The sequence below is a fragment of the Epinephelus moara genome, chromosome 8 (genome assembly GCF_006386435.1).
Source record: "Epinephelus moara isolate mb chromosome 8, YSFRI_EMoa_1.0, whole genome shotgun sequence".
Lineage (NCBI taxonomy): Eukaryota > Metazoa > Chordata > Actinopteri > Perciformes > Serranidae > Epinephelus > Epinephelus moara.
The window spans coordinates 7,159,625-7,186,993 of NC_065513.1; the positions used below are offsets into that span (position 1 = coordinate 7,159,625).

The window sequence follows — 27,369 nt, forward strand, 5'->3', positions numbered from 1 at the left end:
TCTGCAGGCTTTATTGTCAGATCCTAAAAGGGACAGACATGATATTTTGAGCTAGAGTCTCATGCAGCAGTGTAGAAAAGGAGGCAGAAATATCTTACCTGACCCAAAAGGCCCCTGCTACGATCAAAGCCAGCGAACCTGCCGCAATGAAGACGCTGCTCATGACTGTAAAGAAAAATATACAGACAGAGAGGAAGAGGGAACGCTGTGAAGATCTGTGCGCATCAAAGGAAGACATGATGCCTGACTGAAAGCTCTGGAACAGTGTCTGTGTTGAGCTCAAAGAAGAGCTGCTGAAAATAAAGTGTTGCTGTGTCAGTTTTGGCCCTGCAGCAGCAACAGTGAAAATAGCATTGATAACAGTAATTGAGTGAGGCAGAACTAACTGACAGTAACATACCACCTCTGTTCTATGCAACCCCCATAGTAAATCTGAGGTCAGTCCCGAGATTTCAGAGCACGCAATGCTGACGAACATTTATAACACAGATGTTATTTTACCCAACTGATCTGAAGTTTTTGAAGCAGAAAAAAAGGGCTGTTCAAATTGAATTCTGCTGCTGCCACGGTTGATTACTGGGAAATAACATCCTGGTATTTCCCAAGAGTTTTTGGTGAAACTCCCAAGTGGAAAAATTTGTTCAACCTTTAAATGCCATTGTTATGGTGGTGCAGCTGAATTGAAAAATGGTAAAAGGATAAACTAAAACAGTGTTTCTCAAATGGGGGTACAGATACCTTAAGGGGTACTCTGGAGTACTGCATGGGGTATGTAAGATTTATCTTTAAAAATGTTAATTTAAAAAGTATCAGATTCACAGGTAGAGGGAAGAATGGATTCAGTTAAATTCCAGCAAATTCTGGAAACAAACATCACAGCATCTGTAAAAAAGCTGAAAATGAAGAGAGGATGGCTTCTACAACAGGACAATGATCCTAAACACACCTCAGAATCCACAATGGACTACCTCAAGAGGAGCAAGCTGAAGGTTTAGCCGAGGCCCTCACAGTCCCCTGACCTAAACATCATAAAAAAATGTTTCCCTGTAATGTTCTTTTGGTTATGCCACTGTCTTCATCTGCTGGCCCTGCGGTGTCTCCCTGGCAGAGCAGGGCTGCTACTGTGACTATTGTCCTGGTGCACACTGTGATAATTTCTTACTCGCACTTCAGTTTTTTATTTGCAGCAGTTTTATTTGCTCTACTGTTTTTTATTTGCACTATTTATATTACAGTTTTTATTGCACTTTTCATGTTTACCTCCTGGGCTGGTGCAACCTTAAGGAGCTTTTATTCCTTTAGCCCTACCTGTTATGATAAAGTTGATGCATTTATTTCATCCAGTAGTCCTGATTGCACAATTATGTTATTCAAATCTGTGTCTTGCTGTACTATAGGGTTGTCTACTGTGTGTCTTGTTTGTGTATGATGGTTGTATCTGCTATGCAGCTATGTCGCACTATTTGCCCAAAACAAATTTCCCGTTTGGGCCAATAAAGTTGATCTCATCTTATCTTATCTGAACATCATTAAAAATCTGTGGATAGACCCCAAAAGAGCAGTGCATGCAAGACGGCCCATGAATCTCACAACTAGGAACCTTTGCAGGAAGAATGGGCTAAAATCTCTGAAATAGGTATTGAAAAACACTTAGCTGGGTACAAAAAGTGTTTAGAAACTGTGATACTTGCCAAAGGGGGCGCTACTAAGTACTGACCATGCAGGGTGCCCAAACTTTTGCTTCAGGCCCACTCACTACAGCACTTGGGTCAGAACTACACTGACTTCTTTAAGCTCTAGTACAACTCCAGCAAGAAATTAGGTCATATCTAAAGGACAGAGAAGACTTACTGATAAAAACTCGGTCATTAGAGGGGTAGGGGAAGATGATGGGATTGCTGAGCAGAGCAGGAGTATGGTTTGTGGAGGTGGAGGGTGGCGCCACGCTGGTGATCGGGACGCTCTGGCTCCTTGGTTGCTCTGTGGTAGATGCTGTGTGGGCGGGGCCGTGTCCACCCAGCTGCTTGGATTTGGGTTTATAGGCATCTTGGGAGGGTGGAGCTGAGAAAAGAGACACAAGGTTTTGAGTCACTATTTGTTTTGTTTTGTTTTGTTTTGTTTTATTAACACATTCTTAAAGAAAATTCAAATATAAAAGCAACAAATACATCACATGTGCAGGTGAGGTAGAAACCCATTACGGGCTTATCTAAAAACCCCACCTAGGAAAATTAAAATAAAATTAAAATAATAACAGTAATAATACTAACAATGCAGTGTGAAGCATCAACAAAATATCTTCTACCTAATTAATATTAAATTGAAACATTGAGAAAAAACATAAAATCACAAAACAGCACACATGTTGAAAACATAAGTCAGTCAAGCTTCTACAATACCAAATCTCTTTGACATCAAAGCTTCCTTGAGTTTCATTTTATATCTAGATAGAGACATAGAATCGGTTAATAAATGCAAATTTGTATTCCATAATTGGACTCCACGGTATCTTAATGAAAACTGTCCTCGAGATGTATGATACATTGGTAGGTACAAGTTATTGATTTGTCTGGTTGAATAATAATTGACTTGAGAATTACAAATGAAAAGTGTTTGGAAACTTTGTGGCAAGTCTGTATCCATGTACTTCAATTTAAAAATAAATGTACATATTTGAAGAATATTTAAGTCAAAAATAGCCAGTACATTACATTTCAAAAAAAGTGGAGCAGTTGGGGCACATGACTTGGAAAAAGTAGCCATTCTGACAAAACGCTTTTGCAGCAGTAGAATTTTATGAAGATATGTGGGGAAAGTACTGGCCCATACAATATTAGAGTAGGTGAGATATGGATATACCAGACTATAATATAATGTTAAAAAACAAGATGAATGTACGAAAGCGCTAATTTTTCTAATAATCCCCAGAGATTTTGTGACCTTGTTGCAAACAAAACTAATATGCTCTTTCCAAGTAAGTTTCTCATCAATTAATATCCCTAGGAATCTTGTTGATGAAACTTTAATCATTACTTCACCATCAATATGCACTTTCACTGAATCCAAATTATAATTCATTTTCCCTGCAAATATCATAAAATGAGATTTTTTCACATTTAATGCCAATTTATTAATTTGAAACCATTTTGAAAATGCATGAAGGCCATTGTTTACTTCAGTCATAAGTGCAGAAAAATTTCACTATGTCAGCAGGGATGTAGTGGTAAATATGAATATGGCTCTGTGCAGTACCTGACAGCCTGGTCTCAGTTCTCTGTTCACTGATGATGGCAGAGAGGAAGTCGATCTCCTCATCCAGCTCAGGGTAAGTGTTCACCTTACCTGGAGGGACACAAAACCAGAATCCGTTATTGCCTTTAACAAAACACTGATTCACACAAAAGGGTCAAACCAAACACTCTGACATTATTCCATCCCTCAGAAGAGGTGAAACTGCAGCAGGAAAGAAAAGAATAAACTAGAACAACAAACAAAACCATAAGTCAATGTTGTATTAACTTAACATTATGTAACTTACATACTTACTTCCCATTGTTTTAATACAATACTTATGTACGCTTGCAACCAGTAAGGGTGGCGGAAAAATCGATACAGCAATGTATCGCAATATTTTTGTATGGCAATATTGTATCGTAACACAGTGCCAAGTACTGAATTTAAAAAAAAATTTTTTTAATGGAACAACATATAAACAAAACCAGAGGTCAATGATTTTTTTAACTTAACGTTTTGTAATTTAGGTATCTATGTCACACTGTTTTAACGTAACATTACATACTTTGTATCGTCATTGCACACAGACTATTTACGCCAAGTTACTTACTTTACCCAAAACATGATCTATTCTCTGAACATAACCAAGTTGTTCTGTTGCCTAAACCTAACCAGGACTGTTTCACAACATTGACCACATATTACAATGTGTTTAAGCTGTGTGTCATGCTTAAGTGTGCCCTGTGCGTCGCTATGAGATGCCAAGGGACGTGACAAAGTGTTGGTATATGACAACCGGGACATTGCCCAAGAAGCGTATTTTGTCCTGAGAGTGACACCAGGCTAACTGGTATTTAAAGGTTTACTCTGGTGATTTAATAGAGCACTTCCACAGGGTTAGGAGACTTGTTGAGAGACACATGAATCAACAAAATACTGCGACTGATATCAGCCTTCAAAGACCTATACTGGGCCAAATCTAGCATTTGGTGTAAAATAACGTAAAAAAAAAAAGTGCTCCAGTGATTTAACAATGCACTTGCACAGAGTTTTTAATGACATATTTTAAAACATGATCGTCAAAATTGAAGAGGTAAAGGCTGAGATATCCTGATTTCTAGTTCTTGGTATGGGTCCAAAAATCCAAAAAAGTTTCCCATAACGCAACTCAGTAGCATCTTTTCATTCTTTTCATGTCCATGTTTTAACCCTAACCCTGAATAACAAAAAAAAAAACAACAAGTGGCATGTTTATGAACCTTGACATTTATTTTTGAGTTGAATTTTATACTTTTCTTAAATTACCTTGTTAATAACCCATATCTTATGACTGTTGGGAGAAGTTTGCCTTCAGGGCTTTAAGTCAGATATTCCTGAAGTTTTAAGAAAAAGATGATGGTTTGGGTTAAAATGGAAACATTTCTTCCAGAAAAGACTTTCTGGCAGAAAGCCCTGGAGGTTAATGTCTTGTGTAATGTGTGTTTGTAGAGTCAGTATAGAGTAAACTTTAGAGCACTTATTTTTATGGCCAAAAGCAGAAAAGAAAGGGGTGGCAGCTTCTTCTGTAATCGATCGTGTTAAATGCTCATATAATATCATCTCATATCGATGGCAGGCCCCTGAATCACACTATATCAAAATTGTATTGTGGCAGACTTTGTAATATTGGCAAATACTGTATTGTTGTCCAAAGAATCGATATTATATCGTATCATGATGAAACCAGTGATTTACACCCCCAGTATTTAAGGTCAGAGCATCAGCTTCCCCTTACTGAAAGCTTTTTTTTTTGTTTGAGCTCACCAGGTAGAGAGTGTACTACTAAGGCTAAGTCCTTACTACAGTGGCCTGTGCCCTTTACTGCATGCCATCCCCTGTCTGTCCCCTGCTCAGGGGAGTCATTGTGGGGGAGAAGTGGGACTGATGACTGGGGCCCCATTGAGAGGGCGGCCCTCAAAAAGCCTGGAATGAAAAGTTTAGTTTTGTTTGTAATTTTTTTTATTTGAAAGTACCTTGTGCCATAGTTAAACTAATATTGGCTGAATAAATCAGTTGAAAGACTGAAAAATAGTGGGGGCGCTTTGAGGCCTCCACAGGGATTTGTCTCTAAACGCAGCTAAAGCCGAGTCAGTGACTCATGCTGCTGGAGCACAAATGTACACTGTCATGACTTTTCCCGGGAAAGCGAAATCTGGGTTCCAGAAAAGAAAAGAAAGAAAGAAATAAAATAAAGCAGAAATGCCAAAAAATATATAAAAAATAGTTGATTTCGATTAAATAGTCACAGAGAAAAACAACACAAAAAATGAACACTGACTAATCGCCTTTCGTGGCCACAGTTTTTTGACACATGATGGAGGCAGAAGATGCTGCTTGGCCCTGTGAATGGAAATTTTACATTTAACAAACGCCCATTTGGAACTGTTGGTAGGAGCACCGTTCTATTTCTGCTAATGGTGGACGATAAAACGATAACATATCGTCTCCCTATAAACACTTATGCGCCGTCGATAGAAAAAACGTTCGATATAATGTTCGATAATGTATTCTATCGGGGGGAAAAAAACAGGAAGAAAGCCGCGCTACTTACCCTCGGAGTCGGACTGTGCAAGGTTGGCTGCATGAACACACTCACTTGCTCCCTGGTAACCTAGCAACGGTGTAACGCAAACAGCTAACAACGTCAGGTTTGGTTTCACCATCCTCGCCAGGTCCGCTTATATGCCGTCTTTGGGCATGTTATTTTGGAAAGTCGCTTACAAATGTGTTCCCGGTTCGATCCCGGGTGTGGGAGCCCTTCTGTGCGGAGTTTGCATGTTCTCCCCGTGTCAGCGTGGGTTCTCTCCGGGCACTCCGGCTTCCTCCCACAGTCCAAAGACATGCAGATTGGGATTAGGTTAATTGATAACTCTAAATTGTCCGTAGGTGTGAATGTGAGCGTGAATGGTTGTCTGTCTCTATGTGTCAGCCCTGCGATAGTCTGGCGACCTGTCCAGGGTGTACCCTGCCTCTCGCCCGATGTCAGCTGGGATAGGCTCCAGCCCCCCCGCGACCCTCAAGAGGATGAAGCGGTTAGAAAATGGATGGATGGCTTACAAATTTTGGTAGTTGCGGGTTGTTGTTTTTGGGGCTTGTTTCTAAAGTGGAGATGCTTATTTGGGCTTGCTCTCTAAACGACGCCTTTCTCTATCTAATAAGTTATTTAAACGCATGATAGTATGTCGGACTGCAGGATGTTTCCACAGCTCCGCTCCCTCCGCCCCTCTCCTTCTCCGCAGACACACAGGTGAGTCAGTCAGTGAGACTTTTCACATTTAAATTGCGCGATTAATGGAGGTTCTTTAACTATTTCGCTAACAAGTGGGTGAAATATGGAAAGAATACAATAAAGATTTGTGGAAAGGGAGATGATTACAAGATTCTACTTCAAGAGGGGGACGATTCAAAGGCTGTGTGCAGATTCAGATTCTGTGTGAAATAGGCTATGTACTCATCATTCAGATCTTCAGTATACCAGCACTGTTACAGTGAAAGTATAATGGCTCGTTATAATTAAAATTAATCCAATTTATGCTGGTTTGAATTGATCTTACCATTTTACTGGATGTCCAGAGCTGTTATGTGTCATTACAAGTCACCTCAGGTTTGCACTAACTTCCACATAGCACTTTCCTCACTATGTGAATCACTTATTCATCTGTACATAGTCTTCTGTTCAGCTGCTCATCTTTACAGATATGTTTGCCTGAAAGCATTTACTAGCTTTACTTGATGTTAAGAGAAAACTGTGCATTTTTTATTTTAGTTTTTATACCATCTTGAGTGTTTTCTAATGGTTGTGTTGACATTACATTTTCCTCTGTCTGCCTTGACTGATGACTGTGATTGAAATCAGAAGAAAGCTAAAATGTGTTAAAATTCATTTATTTTCTCCTGGTCCTTATTTTAAATAGGTTATAAAAAATGATCGATAATTATCATTATTGATCAATATGAACCAGCTATATCGTGGTATACTTTTAAGCCATATCGCCCACCCGTAATTTCTGCAGTAAGGAATTTTCACACCATTGGAGAACTCCATGCCTGAAATATCGCCTAAATGCAAAGCATTTAGCAACGAATCCGGAGGTCCGAGCTAACACAGACTCTGATGCTAGTGCTAGCAGCCAGCCTCATCAAGCCACACTGGACCAGGTGTTGAAACACAAACTGAGTAAGTCTACCTGTGACAGAATAACTTACTCCCTTGCAAAATGGATTGCAATGGACTGAAGACCACTTTCAGCGGTAGAGGACAGGGGGACAATTGTGTCCAAAATGCAGTGGCTTTATTACGACACATCTACCTACATTTATTTGAATTTAAATTTTTTAAATACTTTCACAGCAAAAAATGATGTATGTGATTAAGAGCATGTGATTACTTAGATATATTTTTTTTCAATCACTTGACAGCCCTAATAAAAAAGTCATTAAGATAAAAATCAATCATCATGAGCTCATCAAGAGAGCACAGCTAATTTTAGATCAAACAGATGCATGATTTAACTTTTTAACCATCTTTATCAGCAAGAGACCAGCATGATAATATCAAGGACAAGTTATAATGGTCAAAAGACCAGCAGTCATCACAACCTACGCTCTGGACAAGTAGCTGCTTATGTGTTAGCGCCAGAGCCACCAAATATAATTAATATGACCCTACAGAAAAGTTGACCTATGTGCCAGCCACAGCTGACTTGTAACTGCAAGTCAGAATACAGGACTTTCAGGTCTTTGAATGAAGACCATTTAATAGGCACAGATATTAAACATTTTACTGTCAAAACTGTAAATAATGTTTTTTACATAACTGAGAACAAATCCTTTACATTCATAAATCTAATAGTTAAATATTCAAGCAGGGCAGCTATGTGAGGCCTGCCTGAGGCTGTCTAAAGTCTTTCCATTGCGCCATTGTATCAGGTCAAACCTTGAGACTAGACAGCAAAATCTTTAAATACTCAAGTCTCACAGTAGTTTAAGTCAAGTCTCATGTCTCCATGTCCAGGCAGCTGTGCGACCAACCCTGGCAAACTTGTAAACAGTATCTTAAAATGGTTAAAATGTGTCAGATTAACATTCAAAGTGCTCCTTGTGCTGCAAAAGTCATCTGAGTCACACTGATGGACTGATACCAGCTCTGTGGCCCTGCTGCTGCTGACTGCTGGAAATTAGAGTCATTTGTCCTGTCGATGTGGGAATACTGCAGAGGGTCAAGTCGGTGAATTTAAAAAAAAAAAAGAAAAAAAAAAAAAAGATAACACCACCCCTGTGTGGCACTGAAAACAACTGCAGTCTTGATTGTTTTAATGAGTGAACCAGTGTTAATGTTCCCTCCAACTCCTGTGATCCTCTGCTGCACTGCAGAGCATCGTCACACTGCCTACCACTTTATAGTGATGAGTGGGAGGAAGTCACACAGGCATGAGAGCTGAGTGGCGCATGTGTGTGTGTGTGTGCGTGTGTGTGTGAGCCATAGACTGTGTAAAATAAGTGGATGCAGGCACTGTGACTTTACCAATAGGTTTGTGGTCTACAAATCTGAATGCACGAGTTTGGCAGAGGGTGGAGCTGTGGAGGAGCGAGGGGTGGATCTGGCTCATCAATCACAAGGTAGCCACGCCCTAAAGCATACCCTGCTTTACTATCTGATTAACTCTGACCAGGACCACACTTTACAAAATGAACATCATGCTGTACTGAAGATGACTTGACACTAGTGAGTCTATAATCTGTCATGACACCGTCATACGCATGACATGACACCTATCATGAACATGAAGGAGTCTTTATGAGTGTTTTTGACTGTTGTCATTCAATCAATTGTGACATTTTTTATTAGAAACATGACATTGTTCGACATGTCTTTCCTAGAGCAACATGACAAGGCAACATAACCTGTCATGTATGACAACTTGACGCAGCAATAGCAATTAAAATCAAGCACAGCATAAAAACATTTAAAATACAATTTATGACATGTGTGTGGGTGGCACATACAATATGTAGTCCTGAAAGATAAATGTGTGTGTTTGTGAGTAGAGGGCTGGATGGGGCTGTGCAGCTTTTTATACGTCATTTGGTGTGAGTGGGAGAATAGATGTGGTGAGCTCTGTGTGTGCGGGTTGATGACTCGGTGCTCTACTGTCACGCCCGGCTGCTCAAAGTGTGGGTGGGTGACAACAAGGAGAAAGACAGTGAGAAAAAAAATACAGAATAGAAACAGCTTCCCTGTTACTCTGGGTTACACATTTGGTATTTATTCAGTAGATGAAACGTGCATTATGTGGAGGACTAGACAAATAAAACCAAAACTATCTCAGCCAGTGGCACTCCCCAGAACTGTGCCTCCATACAGTCCTGTTTCTGCACTTTGCAGGCAGTTTCCTCCACCTCATGGCTGCTTTTTGCTCTGTAGAGCAGATTAATTCGAAAATATTCGAACTCAATTTCATGGTGCTTTTGACAGCCCTAGTGTATATCATGATATATACACCACCTATATATTCACCTTATATCAGTGATACTCAACTTGCAGACTGTAAGCCAAATCTGGTCCGTGATAGGGTGCAGATGATAGGGTGTAGGGTGGCCTGCTGACCCTTTTCTAATTCAGTGGAAAAAAAAAAAGATTCACACTGGGGATTTTTCTTTTGTACTTTGAAAATAAATAAGGTACCAGAGTACGTTAAAACCCCTTCAGAAATAGAGCTTATTTATTAAAAGGAGGTACCAGGGAAGGATCAAGGGTCTGGGCTGAGCCCCAAATGCCCTCAAATTCTAGGAACACCCCTGCTATTACATGACCAGTGTGTGGCTGCTGCGACTGAATTTGCCTCATTTAATCATTTTATCTGATAAAAAATATGAATTCTTGTTTATTAACTGGCCCCCAGCCTCTGTCATTCTGCAAAAGTGGCCCCTAGGTAGAGCAAATTTAGTTTCCCTGACATATATAGGTGTTTGCCTTTGTAAATCATATTCTATCAATTGAATTTACCACAAGTGGACTCCAAACAAGGTATAGAGACACCATAAAAACTGAAAGGCACTGGAGCCAAATTTCATGTGTCATAGCAAATGGTCTGAATGCCTGTGGCAATATATCTTAGTTTATTCTTTTTAAAAATTTGCAAACATTTATAAAATCCTGTCTTTGCTTTGTTATTATGGGGTATTCAGAGTGAAAAGATAAGGAGAAAATTAACTTAACACATTAGCATAAGAAGGCAGCAACAGAAACGCTAATGCTATCCGTTGGAACGTGCTTAATGTGCTATGTCCCGCACTGGCAAGACGCACTGCTTGGTTTTGTTTACTTGTATTTTGTATTTCATCACATACGACAATTCACGGGGTGCCTGGCAGCTCAGTGGGTACAGTGGGTGTCCCAAATGTCTTTGCTGCCGCAGGTTTGATTCCAGCCTGCGGCCCTTTGCTGCATGTCATCCCCTTACTCTCCCCCCTTTACACTTCATCTGTCCTGTCCAATAAAGGCAAAAGCCAAAAAAAAATAAAAATAAAAAGAGTAATTGTTCTATAAAGGGACTGTAATTTTATACATACCCTCTTGTGTGACCAGGTGTTACCAGGTGTGACTTACTTTTTAAAAATATGTTGAATATGTTTTTCATATTCCAATTCCCATGTCTGAAAAGTCTTAACATTTTAAAGTTCATTGCTCTTTGAAAGGATGTACTTACTTTATTATGCTGTTATATTATCATTATATCATTACAGTAGTGCCATAAAATGGTCTTAAAATGACAATAATATTGCACTTATTTCTGGAAACAATTTATTGTCCAGCAAAAGTGGTTATTGTGACAGGCCTAGTAATTTTTACTTGGAAAATACCTGTTTCTGTTCCTTTAGAAACCTTTCAGCCCTGAGCCCACACAAGACGTGGCAGATTGGAGGAGGAACAAAGAAGTGCCTAATGAGTCAAAGTACATAATCACTGTGACTTTCTTCACTGCAGTGTGTTGTTGAGCTGGCAGCAGGGCAGTCAGGACATGAGTCAGAGGGTCAGTGAGACTGACAGGCAAGTCCTGCTTGGCAGAGACTCCAGCCTTTCTGTCTGAGTGGTGAGGGAATTGGGGCTGAAAGGTGCTAAAGCTATCTCGCTGAGCCTTTACAAAACACCACGGATTGTCTTCACAATAAAAACCCTTAAAAGCTAATGAAAAGACTGCCTTTTCTCCTAAAGCCAAAAACCGTATATCACATTTAAAGCAATGTAAGGTAGATACCAGAACAACACAACACATAAAGCTGACTCCAAACCTAACACATATATACCATAATATAAAACAGCCATACTTATATTATGGGGACTCATCTCATGGAAAATACACTTACTGCCTGAAGGCATTAAAAATTCATATTTTGACTAAATCCACCCAGGATGTAATGTTTACAGCTTTATCTTAGTTCATCACAGTAATATTATTTTCTTCCAACATTTTACTCTTGTTGCTAAATTCTCCCTGTATTTTGAACAGGGCAGCTTCACCTCCTGATTCGTCGCAGATCCACCGGCTCATTCTCACTATCAACAGCAGAGCAGGACACAAAAAGCAGAGACTCACAAGGATCTTTAGTGTTGGACATTAACTATGACACACTCTGCTGACTGAGATAAATGGAAGCTGGGAGCTGGTGTTACACCTACTAGGACTCTCTGAATACACGCTTTGGTAAAATACTTGACTCATCTGTAGTAGGTGTTAAGGGAGCGCACACAGCGGGGCAGAAATACTGCTCAATTACAGTCTACCTGTAACACCCAATCACACTCAATCACCCAGTTACTTATTCTCTCACATCTATGGTGCTGTGGCTAAAAATCACACACTTGTATGAGCATTTGGCCATAATGTAAGGGAGCCATAACTGAGCTTACACACACTGAGAGCCACGAGAACCTAAAGACAAATTCCTTGAACTGTAAAAATACTTGGCCAATAAATTTACTTCTGGTTCTGAAATTTTACACACAGTCATGGAGTACTGTTCATCCTGTGAAAACAGTTTGAGAATTCTGATAATATAATCCTGATTCACTCAGCTTAGATGTTTAATAGAAAGCCTGTGTTATAATTTGGGGGCATGTTTGAAATACATTCATATTTATCTGGCAGGGAGGGTCCAATGATACAACATTTTCAAAGAAGTTAGGACACTGTGTAAAACAAAAAAAAAATTAAAAATTAAAAAAAATATTCATTTCAATACAGTAAAAGACATGATATTTGATATTCAAATTGATAAACTTCATTATTTTCTGTAAATGTACACTTATTCTGATGATTGCAGGTTCCAAAAAAGTTTTGGACAAGAGTATGTTTACCAAGGTGTTTCATCACCTTATGTTTCACCTGTCACCTGTCACCTGTCAACTTGGGCCAGTCTCTGGGCCCGCGCCGGTAAGTGCCGCTCTCTGCAGGACATAAAACTTATCCGATCTGTGACTACACACCGCCGTGGACTCCTGTTGGAGTCCCCGCGTGTAAGTTTCCATTCTGTGACTCGGTAAACTGCTAAAGCTGGTAGAAGTAGCCTCCCTACTAATACAAACAAACGTATTACGTCACCACACACTCCATTGCTGCCGTAGTTGTTTTTGTTTCCTAGGCAACCCACCTGCTCCCCATGGCTCCACTCACCTCTCCACACGACTGTGCCAGCTGCCTCAACAAGTCCCAGAAAATCGCTGAGCTGGAGCGACGTATCTCCAACCTGTACTGGATCCAGGATGAAGAGGCTCGCCTCGACTCTGTGGTTTCCGTAGGCGCCCACGGTCCTGGAAACTCTGCGGATCTTGACTCCACTGTCCCAATGTTCGATGCCGGCTCACCGGTCACTAACCCTGCCGGCTTGGCCCCAGCCGAGCGGACAGTCACGGCTCCTCAGCCCCACACTGATGACGATGCAGCCACAGCAACACCCAGGTCGGCTTTCTCAGTCTCAGCTCCTCATCTCCCTGCCGAGGACCCATGGCTATCGCTCGGGGCCAAGCCAAAGTGGGCAACCAGGAGGGCTAAGACTACTTTGACCTTCAGCCCAAACCCAAGGCTCAGAGCAAGCAGCTCCACTCCCAGCCAAGAGCCCTGGTCCACGGTAATTGGCAAAAGGCGAGGGAAATCCAGCCCACAATCTCGCCCACCCTGTGAGCTCCAGCTGGAGAACAGATTTAACATCCTGGGCGTAGAGGAATCCCCTCCGCTTCAAACTGGCTCCTCTCCTCCTCCTAACCCGGTTAATGTCTCGCTGCCAGGGGCCCAGGGGGTTAATGGGCCTGCACCAGGACCCCTGGTCAGGTCCTCGATCTCCTCCTCCCGGCGGAAGATCGTGAAGGAGGCGGCCCTCAGAGCGAGACGATCCAGTGGACTTCCCCACCGTGAGCGGTCATGCGAGCCCGCAGCCACAGCTATGCCCGCTTCTCAAACTCCGCCGGCATCCTCCTGCCCCACCGAGCTGCGGGGCCCGTTACCTCCTCCGCGTCCTCTGTTCCCCCCAACTACTGTCATAGTGGGTGACTCCATAATGAGACATATCCGATTTTTCAACGCCACCACTCACTGCTTTCCAGGAGCCACTGTCTCCAAAATCATCAGCAAACTCCCGGATTTACTGCTTTCGCTCCCAGACTCCATACATCGCGTTATCCTGCATGTTGGAACGAATGACATAGTCCGGTGTCAGTCTGAACTGCTGAAGGTTGACTTTAACACGCTATTCACCACCTTGAAAGACTGCGGGAAGTCAATCTTCATTAGTGGCCCTCTACCCACACTCGGCCTCGGCGCACAGCGGTTCTCTAGACTCCTCTCCCTCCATTCCTGGCTCCAGACTGCTTGCAGTACCCTTGGTTTTCACTTTGTCGACAATTTCAACTTATTCTGGAATCGCCCCTCTTTCTATCGACATGACGGTCTGCACCCGAGCAAATTAGGTAGCCGCATGCTCGCAGCAAACATACAGTACACTGTAGGCCTACACGCCATGGCTCACGCACATGCTTGACTGTTTACATGCCACACCCCCTCCACAGTGCGCTCTCCTCCTTCTCCTTCTACAAAACCCTCTGCGAGTTCTGTGAGTACTGCCTCCCGTATCGACCCCTGGCGGCCTGGAGAATTAACTGCGCCTGACGAGCACCACTGTGCAGTACGATATAGCTGCAAAATTCACACCTCTGGCTCCCCCCCATGGCCTGGCGGGCTTACTGCTCCTCAACTGCTCATTCCTATTCCTGTCCATATTAAAAACTCCACTGCTCGTCTTCCTCGCCATACTGACAGACCTACAGGGGTTACAAAGGATAATCTATTAATTATTTCTGGCAACTCCACCACTCACTCCTCTACTCTCAACACGTTTTCTCCTGACCACATGCACATTCATTTTGGTTTCATCAATATTAGATCAATCAATAACAAGGCTCTTCTTATTAATGACATGATTGTTGACCATGGCATTGACATAATGGGGTTATGTGAAACCTGGCTGAAACCAAATGAATTTCTTCCCCTTGTTGAAGCCTCTCCCCCCAATTATTCCAATTCACACATTGCCAGATCATCAAAATCTGGTGGGGGTGTCGGCCTAATTTACAACTCAAATTTAGGTCTCTCACACGATCATAGACATAAATTGTCATCCTGTGAAATTCTCACCATGCGCCCCTCTGCTACAGCTGGCCTTGGTTCATTCTACTCAGTCATGTTATATCGTCCACCGGGACCTTATTCTACATTTCTGGTTGAGTTTTCTGATTTTCTTTCTGACCTCGTAACCCATGCAGATAACATCATAATTTTTGGTGACTTTAACATACGCGTTAATTGTAAAACCGATCCACTCACCAAAGCCTTTACTTCCCTAACGGACACTTTTGGTTTTGCTCAGCTGGTTCATGAACAAACGCACTCCAATAGTAACACACTGGACCTTGTACTCACCCATGGTATTAACATCTCCGACCTGTCAGTTTTGTCATATCCTCCCACACTTTCTGATCATTGCCTTATTAACTTTAGAGCCGACCTGCCACACCGGCGGTCAAATCATACTGATACTTTCAGCAGCCGCCGTATTGATGACTCCACCATTTCCAAACTCGCTGGCCTGCTCCCGCACTCTCTTGCTACTCTGCCAGAGCAATCTGTATCTCTTGATGACCTCACAAATGATTTTAATTCAATCTTAAGTGCCACACTTGATTCCATTGCACCCCTTCGCACAAAAACACGTCGCTCCAAAAAACACTCGCCCTGGTTCACTGACACCACACGCACACAAAAACGCGTATGCAGAAAGCTAGAACGTAAATGGCGCTCATCTAAGCTTGAGGTTTTCCGACTAGCTTGGAGTGACAGCCTTCAGGATTACAAACGTATGCTCTCTGCTGCTAGAGCCTCTTACCTGTCAACTCTTATTAACACAAATAAAAATAACCCAAAATTCCTGTTCAACACTGTTGCAAACCTCACTCGCCAACCCTCTTCTGATACCAACTCTCCATTTACAGCTGATGATTTTCTTGATTTCTTAAATGTCAAAATCTCCTGTATCAGAGATGAAATTAGCAGCCATCTACTTAATAAGTGTGTAAACCCATCCCCTAGCCCGGTTTTAAGAATCTTAGATGAGACTATGACACTCTCGCACTTTCCGACCATCTCTCCAGATGTGTTTTCTAAATTACTGCTCTCATCTAAACCTACAACCTGTTTATTTGACCCTCTCCCGGCAAAACTAATTAAAGAACTCCTTCCGATTCTAGACACCCCGCTACTCAACATTATTAACAGGTCCCTCTCATCTGGCATTGTCCCCACTTCTTTCAAATCAGCTGTAATCAAACCACTACTCAAAAAACCTACTCTTGATCCTGACGTTCTCAACAACTTCAGACCAATCTCAAATCTCCCTTTCATCTCAAAGGCCCTTGAAAAAATAGTCTCCAGTCAACTCACTGATCACCTTTCACGCAATAGCCTCCTCGATCCTTTTCAATCTGGTTTCAAACCACTACATAGCACTGAGACTGCCCTCACCAAAATAACCAATGACCTTCTCCTTGCATCTGACTCCAATTCTTCTTCACTTCTCATTCTCCTAGATTTAAGTGCAGCTTTTGATACGGTCGATCACAACATTCTGCTAGATCGTCTGTCCAATCACGTAGGCATCCATGGTACTGCACTTTCCTGGTTACAATCATATCTGAGTGACAGAAAGCACTGTGTCTCATATAAAAACACTACATCCATATCCTCCTTAGTGCAGTTTTCGCGTACCACAGGGATCTGTCTTGGGTCCCTTACTCTTTTGTATATACTTACTGCCCCTTGGTGACATATTTCGTAGATTTGGCATTAACTATCATTGTTATGCCGATGACACGCAAATTTACATTCCACTTACACCTGACAATCAATCCCAAATTACAAATCTTGAATCCTGCTTAGCTGCTGTTACTCACTGGATGTCACAAAATTTTTTACGACTGAATGCCAACAAAACCGAACTACTAATCCTAGGCCCGAGCACCCAACTACCACTCCTCACTGACCTTAGTCTAAACATTGATAACTGTGTTGTCACCCCAAAATCAACAGTTAAAAACCTTGGTGTGACTTTTGATTCATCTCTGTCCTTCGATGCTCACATCAGGGAAATCACTCAGACAGCATTTTTCCATCTACGCAACATCTCAAAGATCCGTCCCCTCCTAAATACCTCAGATGCAGAAATCCTAGTTCACGCCTTTGTTTCATCTAGACTAGATTATTGCAATATCCTCCTCTCTGGCCTACCGCAGCGCAGCACAAACAAATTACAACTTGTTCAAAATGCAGCAGCCAGGATACTTACCAAAACCAGGAAATATGAGCACATAACCCCAGCTTTAATCACTCTCCACTGGCTCCCGATCCAGTCCAGATCAGACTTCAAGCTGCTTTTACTCACCTACAAATCTCTTCATGGCCTAGCACCCCCATACTTATCCGAACTAATCACTCCATACGTTCCAGCACGTGCTCTCCGTTCACAAAATGGTAACTACCTCACAGTTCCCAAAGTTCACAAAAAATCAGTAGGTGGTAGAGCATTTTCCCACCGTGCCCCACTTCTTTGGAACCGGCTCCCCCAACCACTAAGGGATGCTGAATCTGTTGACATCTTTAAATCAAGANAGTTAACAAAAAATCAGTAGGTGGTAGAGCATTTTCCCACCGTGCCCCACTTCTCTGGAACCGGCTCCCCCAACCACTAAGGGATGCTGAATCTGTTGACATCTTTAAATCAAGACTAAAAACCTATTTATTTTCCCAAGCATATGGCACAACTTGATAGCACTTTTTTTTTTTTGTAAATAATTGTGCTTATTTGTAAATTGCATTTTTTTTATCTATAAATTGTATTTTTCTAATGTATTTTGTCTATGTGAACTGTAAAGTGTTTCGAGACCATGTTTATGGTGATTTTACACTTTAAATAAAGCTGAATTGAATTGAATTGAACTTATAACAGCACTCACTTAGTGTTTAGGAACTGAGGACAGCAAATGGCATCAAATTCAGAATGAGTGTACAGTATATTTACAAAAAACAATAAAGTTCATCTGTTTGAACATCACATATCTTGTGTTTCTACTGTAGTCAATAGAATATATGTAAAACAATATTCGCAAATCATCGCATACTGTTTGTTATTTACATTTTACACAGCGTACCAACTGTTTTGGAATTGGGGCTGTAATGAAAAATCTAACTGGCAGATTGGCCTGACATTTCTCAGTGGAATATTTACATCTGATATAAAATATGAATGCTTTATGATGTTTAGTAATGTGGATTACAATCAACAATGTAGGGATTTACCTACCTTTAATAGAGTGAGGAGCATGCCTCCTTTTGACCACACAGCGGCCATGGTAGTCCTCCACCAGAGGGCGCAGGCAGGGGCCGCAGTGTGAGCTGCCGGGCTGGCAGAAGTCCCGCCCTGCACGGGCACAATCTAAACTCCGAGGGCACAGATGTGATCCTGAGGAGAAAATCACAACCCCGAATTACTTATCACAACATACTGAACTATGCTATTTTCTATTTTTAATCCAACAGTCCAAAATGTTCATTTTACATGTTAAAACAGAAAAATTACATTTCAGTCAGGACCACTTTAGCCAAAGAAAACTTTTTTTTCCATTTGCATTTTTATATTTGGCACTTTCCTAGGCCTACACAGAAAGCAGGAGGCAGATAGAGCAATCCTCCCTGCCCTTCCATGTGTGTACATGGAAAGCCTAAGGCAGGAAGAGCAGCAGCAAAGACCCCCCAGGAACAGAACAGAGCAAGATAAGTCAGACACAACATGAAAAGGAGGAGCTGGGGTGGAGGCAGATTGGAGGAAGCAGCAACAGTAGGCAGGCCAAAGCAGTTTAAATAGGGCCCTCACGATGAGATTCGCCAATTGGTTGCATGGAATGGAATCATGTGATCTATCAGCTGACTCCCTTTCATCACCTGATACCACTCTCATGTCTGTACAGTAGCCTAAATATGAAGCTACCGCAAGCAGCCAGTTAGCTTAGTTTAGCACAACCAAATTTTCAAAAACTGTCAAAAGAAAATGCAAATGTATGTGCTTTTCCATCTACTACTGTCATGTGAATGCTGGGTGTTGGTTCGTCAAGGTAAGCAGTAGGTGGTGCTAATTCTCCAATCAGATGTCTATAATATAAAAGAAGAGGGTGCAACAAGATGACATAATTTAAAGAGCAGCAGTCCAACCCCAAACAAAGGAAACAACTATGTATAATAAAGGAGAGCACACTGAACATTGGAAATACAGTTTTGAACAACAAATATTACAACTATGCAGCGAACAACAGTTCATCATGACTGTATGTCATATTTTATTTGTTTAATCTGTTTTCCCAGTCCCATTTACCTTTTTCCACATCCCCCAGGTGTAAAAACTTGTGAAATGTGATATTGAGAGATTTTTTTGAATTTTCACTGTTAAGCACAAATTGGACAGAGCCAGACTAGCTGTTTCTATTTTTTCCAGTCTTTGTGCTATGCAAAGCAAAGCAAATGTAAACTTTAGCACTTAGGCTGTAGCTTTATACTTCACATAAAAAAATGGGAGTGGTATCAATCTTAATATCTAACATTGAACAAGAACACAAACAAGGGTTATAGTTGGTTGAACATTGTACTACTGTAATTGAAACTTGAAATCATTTTTTTAACGGAAGTATGTGTAAAACGTCTCCTCTTTGAAAATAACTAAAAATTAAGGGAAGATTCTCCATCCAGCTGCATTTTTTTTAAATCAATATCGCAGATAAGTAAATACACATGGTATTATAACCGTCAACTTTTACATCACGGTACACCTTACAACCGGAATATTGCTGCAACCCCAGACCCAAAACAATATGTTGTATTAATTACCTCAGCCTGATCAAATAAACAAATATAGGATTACATCATGATTTTGTAAGTCTGTCGTTACCACTAAAATTGGAACAATATACAGGCAGTAGTAACACTGTTCAATTAATTCAAAGCCACACACAGAGACTGTGACATCTTCCTGTGTATTAAAACAGACAATCTGCTCAGATATCCATCATCCCAGTACACTTGGGAAGCTGTAAAAAGCAAAGTCACAGGGGTTCATCATTTTACATGATTTATTTGTTAAGCATCCAATTTTAAATTTTAGCTGTCGTACCAAATGCTGATTGACATGGATAAGGACTCAGTGGTTAATGTTATTACTGTCATGCTGATGCAGGTAAGACACATGGCTTCACAGGCCACACACATTAGCACAGAAGCATTACTAACTAAGTAATTAATCAACCTATGGGTGTCTTTAAAAGCTTTTTGGGCATCTCTCCCAGTATCAGAAACACAAACCTGTTTTCTGCCCATGTGTATCCTGAAAACTGCTACAAATATCACTGCAAAATCAACGCTGGAAAACTTATTCTTGAGTGACACAAAAGTCATAGCAGTCTTTTCAAAAGTGAGTAAAAATTGTGTATTTAAAGGTCGGAGATGATAGTGAAGCTTTTTTATCAGATGTCTCAAAGAAAAAGGCAGCTTTGAAAATGTCAGTGCAATTTGAGAACAGATGAGAGTGGGCAGCCTGACCTCGTCTAGACTGACGCTGTGATAGGCCTATATGGCAGTGTATGGGTAGGGAAGGATGTTCCCGGAGGGTTTATGGGTTAGCAGGTGAATGCAGAGCTAAGACAAATGTCAGACAGGCTACAGGATAAACAGGTCAGGGAAAGCCCAGTGAAGAAAGGGACACTCAAGATTTAAGGCCAACAGTATGTGAAGACAGTACATAGTTTAGCACCTTCATGTTTAGTAAATGTCCCCTTTACTTTGCTGCACTAATACTACCCACAGCTAAGACAAAGAAGTACGGAGAGACAAACTTTTGCTATTGTGGATCTAAACTGTGGATTGACCTGCTAACATCTAACATGCAACTTCTGTAAATGCCTTTACAGGAATAGTTCAATATTTTGGGCAATGCACCCATTTGTGTTCTTTCCCAAGGAGAGATGAGAAAACTGTTATCAGTCTCATGTCTTGTGAGTCAAGTGCAGTGATGGAGTCAGGAGGTGGTTAGCCTAGCTTAGCATTAGGGCAGGAACCAGGGGGAGACAGCTGGCTTGGCCATGCCCAAAGTTAAAAAAAAAAAAACACCTACCATGTGGTTCCAACTTGTCACTCCTCTAAAACTACAAAATATCCATTTTCTATTTCCATTTCTTTAACTGTTAATTGTTGAGATTTAGAGACAGGCATATTGGTGGGCATATTATTCAACATTAGACAGAACATTGCCGTTCTTCCCCTCTTCCAGTCTTTATATTAAGTTAGACTAACCTCACCACAGCTAGAGCCAGGGTGTGGTTAGCTCTGCTTTATGCTAAGCTAGGCTAACAGTATCCTGACTCCTTCTCCACACTTACAAGAAAGCTACAACCAAGGTCAGGTCTGACTATGGGTGATGCTAACTTTGCATGTGACCCTTCGCTTTGGTTGAGTGTTGCTCCTGTGCTATTTGCAAGTATTTAAATTGTACAATATGTGTACATGTAAGGCTCTGAAACAACGTCATCTTCTGTTTTCTGTCTCAATGTGGTGAAATTACAGCTCGCAACAACTTACAATACAGATCACGCTCTGGCTTTTGTTTGATATCTCGTGTCGGCAAAAAATGCTGCACATTTCTGATCCCTTGTTAGTGCAGTGAGCTCCAAAACTCTATAAGGAAAATAGGATTGAATGGTTGAATATTTGTCTTGAACAGCCAATTACATACATACATATATATACACACACACACACACACACACACACACACGTTTATATAAATGTATTAGGGATATAACGATTACCGATATTACGGTAAATCTCGGTTAATTTTTACACGGTAAGAATTACCGTTTATATTTAAATTAATTGCATTATCGCGGTGGATTATCAGGATATGTAATAACAGCCTCATTCAAGTCTTGTGATGCAGGCGCTGCGTGAATGCGTAGCATGTGTAAACACAAAGAATGAAAACATGGCGGAAGGTGGTGATAGCGGCACTCAGCTGAGTGCCGCTATCACCACCTTCGCCATGTTTCCATGTTTTCATTCCTAGGACATTTTCCCCCCAACTAAACGCACAAAGTCTGAGGTCTGGGCGTACTTTGGGTTTCTGAAGAATGCTGAGGGACAGCTGGTGGAGGACAACTATCCTGTGTGCAGAACATGCAGAAAGAAAGTTGCTGCGAAGGGTAGCAACACTACAAATCTGCTGGCTCATCTCCGTGACCATCATCCACAGCTTTACAGCCAATGCAAGTTATGCTATGCAAACGTCAGTTATTGTGTGAGGGACTTCGGTTTTACTGAGATTGTCATAATGTGTAACTCTCGACGTATACAGGACATTTGAGCCGTATCTGTCCTCCTAAACGGCGACTAGGTTTTCCGTTTTCATTAATACTAGCTGAGAAGCTAATAGCCGTATTAGCAGCTATGTTGCTAAGTGTTTCAAAACGAAACGGAGCTGAAAACACTGAGCGGAGCCGACAGAATATAAACCGACGTAATGTAACGCTAATTGAGATCAACTATGATTGAATCACTGTTATTGTATGGCGAGCTAGAATCGATATAGACGGCCAGTTATGCTTTCTCGACATAAGCTCAAGGAAACAACATAAAACGCTGCCGTGTTTTGACCGAGAGCCTTAGTGGGGGCTCTCGGTTTTATAAGGTTTATTAAATTCACTTGACCTAACACACACACACACACACGAGAACATGCACTCCTTTTCTCATACAGGCTCTCACTCACATGCACACTTCTAATGTGTGAATTATTCTGTGTAATGATGACCATTGCCCTTAGGGTTTTTTTGGTTTCTCCTGCACATTTGTGATATTTATTCTATATAATCCAATCAAGCGAGCAAAATAGTGGGAAAACCCCAAAAGCCTCTGACCCATCTCTACACTGAGAGGACAAGGAGGAAAGTGAGGAGAATCCTGGCAGATAGCTCCCTTCCTCTCTTCAGCCAGTTTGAGCTCTTGAAGTCTGGGAGGCGCTACAGAGTTCCTCTGGCTAAAGGGGCTTTTAAAAAGTCCTTTGTCCCCAGTGCTATTAGCATCCTTAACTCCACTAAGTGACTAAACAACAGATAATGACATGAACTACCGTACTTTTATAGCACTGTATTTTATTTTATTTATTTATCTTTTAAAAATGTATCTATATGAATTTTTATCTTGTGTTTTGGCTTTTTTCATATTTTAGCTCTGTGATGTGTTATGTTATGCTATGTCCTGTATGTTGGTGAGCTGAAGACAATTTTCCACCCTGGTGGACAATAAAGATTTATTCTATTCTATTCTATTCTATTTTATTCTATTCTATATTGTATGTTTTTTGTTCTACTCTTGCATTGTTTTGTTTTATATATATTTTTCCTCTCGTGCTAATAAATAAATAATATATAAATTGTTTACATATTTTGCTGACTGTTAAAATGCACCAGACAAATAAGCTTTGTTCCTGTAATGTGTTTACATATTTTGTTCATTTAAAATAAAATTTTCTGATGCTGTGCCAATCCCTTGCCCCTTTAATGTGAAAGTTTCATTTTAATATAAGATTTTGGCTGTTAACATTTTGGTATGATAAGGAAGTTACAAGATTTAGTGAAGTTATTTCAATATATCTATTTTTTGGACATTTTACAGCGCTTAAAAAAATATCGCGATATTATCGTTTACCGTGATAATTTGGTCACTATAATCGAGATATCAAATCTTCCATATCGTTACATCCCTAAAATGTATTAATATGTCAGGTGCTTAGCAAATAGCAAGGTTGCCAGAATAAAATGTTGGCATTGTACCTTTCTGCAAACCATAGATATGCTATGCATAGGTATGCTGCACTCGTATGTTTGATATGTGTCATATCGATATTTCTACAAATGACACAGTTCAGACTAGGGCTGTAGTCTCCTGGTCGATTATTTGGTCGATATGCTCTCGTCCAACCAAAATTCTCATTGGTCGAATAATCGCCGTGTTACTTTCATAAGGAGAAACGTGCTACATCAACAGCTTTCCAGGATTAATCCATTATTTCCTGCGGTGGGAGGGACATGCTAAGTTACCTGTGAAAATGGGGGTGTTTTCAAAACACCCCCTTTGTTTACACAACGTTGAACTCGCCCACTCTCATGCTCAGCGTCACGGTGACGCAGACCTCCTGTCAGTTTCTGTATACTGACACCATTTCCCTCAGTGGAAACGAAGCTTGTATTCACTTGTATATCAGATAAAAAAACAATAAATTGTGAAGACAGTAAAGCCTCCACTAAAATAGCATTGTAAGTCTCGTGTGTGATTTATCCTTCAGGGATTTATACTTTGGGATTTATCCTGGCTTCATATGAGCAGAGGAAATCTCCGCTTGTTGCTAGGCTAATTTATACAATGTAAAATGCCATAGGCTGGCGCTAACAATGTTAGCATGTTGTATTTGTTTGGAAAACGTGTTTAGTGTGACAATTGTTTTGTCAGTGAAAGTTGTGAGTTGTAATGGAGACAAATTGAGTGCCCTTACCTTTGTTAAATGTTGCTGTTGTCCCCGGATTTATATGAGACAAGGGAAAAATCACTAGCTGCTAGGCTAATTTATACAATGTAAAATGCCATAGACTTGTGCTAACAACATTAGCATGTTGTATTGTTGGGGGAAATGTGTCCAGATAAAGACAAGTGTTTGTTAAAGCTGCGAGTTACAGTGAAGCCAATTTGCGGACTTGTGTTTGGAATTGTCTCTATTAAGCCATATTTAATGTGTGTTTTGAATCAACTAAACTTTACAGCACTTAACACAGTCCTCCACCGCCGATTAGTGTTTTGGATGTGTAACTGCAGTGACACAGACACACCACCGCCGAAGTAAAAATAACGTGCAGATTTTTTTTTTCCCACAACTAATCGATTAGTTGAAGATTATGTGCGACTTCAGTCGACCAAGATTTTCTTTGGTTGACTACAACCCTAGTTCAGATAACATGTTCATGAGCTGAGTTCCTCATCATAAGGTTTCCAGCTGTGGTTGTTATGACAAAATTGGGTACTTTTTTTAATGATACATAGGGACACTTCCAGCTTTGGTTGTTATGACAAAACTGGATATTTTTTTTTACTTTACCAAGGGACATTTCTAGACATCTGTGCTGTGGCAAAACCAGGTATTTTTTAACAACTCATTTCCATCCATGTTTGTGTTGACCAAATCAGGTATTTTAAATGATGTGTTGGGACATTTCCAGCTGTGGTTGTGGTGAGCAAACCAGGTATTTTAAGCAAAAATATAAACTTTTCCTAACCCTAACCACGTTAACCACAGCATTGTCACAACATACAATTGAAAACTACGTAAAGAAGTGTTAAGTTTCAACATATCCACCACATATAAAGCAACAAATTTAAAATATGAAATGAACAAATGTCCATGGTTTGTAGAAACGTACAAAGCCAACATCTATTTTAGATATTGATACAAAAGATATTCATGGTATCATTACATAAACTGGTAATATACAATTGTCTTTAATCAGCAATCAACCAAGAGCAAACAACCAGCTATGATCATAATCTTCCCATCCTTGTTACATCACTTTAATACTTTGATGTGTACAATAAATTTAAGCACAAAAAATAGTGTCAGTTCTAAAGGTGAAAGAAATGTGGTCACTTGGGTTTATCCTCCATTATACATCTACAGTACTCTTACTGAGAATCATTGCTGCATCTGTTTTCCCACAGGAAGTATCTATTGCACTTGTTGTTTTGGTGTGACAGAACATCCATTCACTTCTCACAGTCTTTTCTTAGTTACCACAAGACATCTGAGCCCAACGCCAGTGTACAGAGAAGAATAAAAGCTGCACTGTGGATGGGAAAAATAATGACACTCAGCTATCAATATTAACCCCTTTAGTTTCCTTGTCAGAATCACTCTCGTCTCTGCTACAGGAACCTAGACACTGGTTGCTATGACAACTGCCATGGTAACGAAGGAGTTGTGACATCATCGGGGGGTGAGTCACTGCACAGATGCACAAGTCAAGGATGGAAGGTTTGTTTCAGAATGGTGTGTCACATAGGAAAAGGCAGGAAGGACAGATGGATAGCAAAAATGTAAAGGACCGCTATTATCAATTAAAAAACTGATACCAAACCAATTTCTCATTTGCAGAATGCAAAGCTCTCCAGCTTTCACAGCTATTTACAGTTGTTTTTTTTTAAATTTGAAATATTTTCAAAGTAACACATATTTTTGCACAATTAAATGACTAATATTTAGTACTTTTCACTACTTACTAATTTGCAACAGTAATGTGCGTGCATGTGTTTATGTAATGGCCCTTGCTGCAGTATGATTAATGCCAACTGAAGCAGCTATCAAACTATACACCTCATTCATACACACAATGACCTGTCCTTGGAGACTACAACAGCAGTGGGTAATCTATGCAAAGTTTTACAACTGGATGATGGAAAGCAGAGTGCACTGGGACAATACGCTGCCCTGTTCCTCTCAGCCACAGCAGACCACAGGGAAACCGTGAGTCTCAAATGAAGGAGCTACATTCAGTTATATACAAAGACAAAATTAGAGCTGGGACATTTACAGAAGTGGCCAAAAATATTGGTAGAATTGACCATTTGCCAAGCTGCAGACCACTGCTTGTAATCAACAAACAATAAAACCAGCTGTGTTTAAGCCAGTCATTGCTGTGTTTCCATCAGCTTTTTGGGTTCCAGATGTGGATGTTTTGTAGCGACCTGCTGGTGGGATAGTGCTACGAAAAGTGGTTACTTTTTAGCAAGACATTGCTGCTTTTCCAGTTACATCAGGTATTTTAACCCAATACATGATCCTTTTCTAACTGTAACCAGGTGGTTTTTGTGTCTAAATCTAACCACATGGAAACCACATCATTTTTGAAATGTGAAATTTCTGCTATAAAAATATGTGCAAATGTAGTTTGCAGAAACATTCAATTTTTTCAACTTATTTATTTGGTGATTGGGTTATTTGGTTTGCTGTGTGTTTTAAATTGTTTTACAGGTGTTTTCAATCACTCATGCTGCCACTTAAAAGGAGAACATTAATCATTCTACTATTTTGTACCACTGTTACCCCTTTTCTACTAATTTAGTCCTGGTTCTTTATCTAGTTTTGTTCAGGACTCCTGAAACCTTGGTGATATCTAGTGGACCAGCTCTTATCTGAATCACTGTAATCAGAATCAGAATCAGAATCAGAAATAATTTATTGATCCCCGAGGGGAAATTATTTATGTTACAGGTGCTCCTTGCAAGAGAGGAAAGATACGTGAAAATATAAGAAATTTAAACAATAGTATTTACAAATATATAGTTAAATAAACAGGAATTATTAACAAACATAAACGTAAATAAATATATATATATATATATACATATATATATA

At 40.4% G+C, this 27,369-nt stretch overlaps 1 protein-coding gene across 2 annotated transcripts in view; it reads right to left on the reverse strand.

The window, feature by feature from the left end:
- The window catches only part of npdc1b (neural proliferation, differentiation and control, 1b), a 57,989-nt gene that overhangs the window by 8,917 nt on the left and 21,703 nt on the right, over positions 1–27,369 (reverse strand). Inside the window, exons 1-4 of one of the 2 annotated variants that reach the window (XM_050051375.1) lie at positions 5,825–6,115; positions 3,253–3,342; positions 1,852–2,061; positions 99–165 (exon numbers count right to left, since the gene is read on the reverse strand). In XM_050051375.1, the coding sequence (XP_049907332.1) occupies positions 99–165; positions 1,852–2,061; positions 3,253–3,342; positions 5,825–5,936 (479 nt within the window). In that variant the 5' untranslated portion in view covers positions 5,937–6,115. Of the gene's footprint in view, positions 1–98; positions 166–1,851; positions 2,062–3,252; positions 3,343–5,824; positions 6,116–18,177; positions 18,337–27,369 lie in introns of those variants that run through there. The other variant, XM_050051374.1, reaches the window with a different exon arrangement.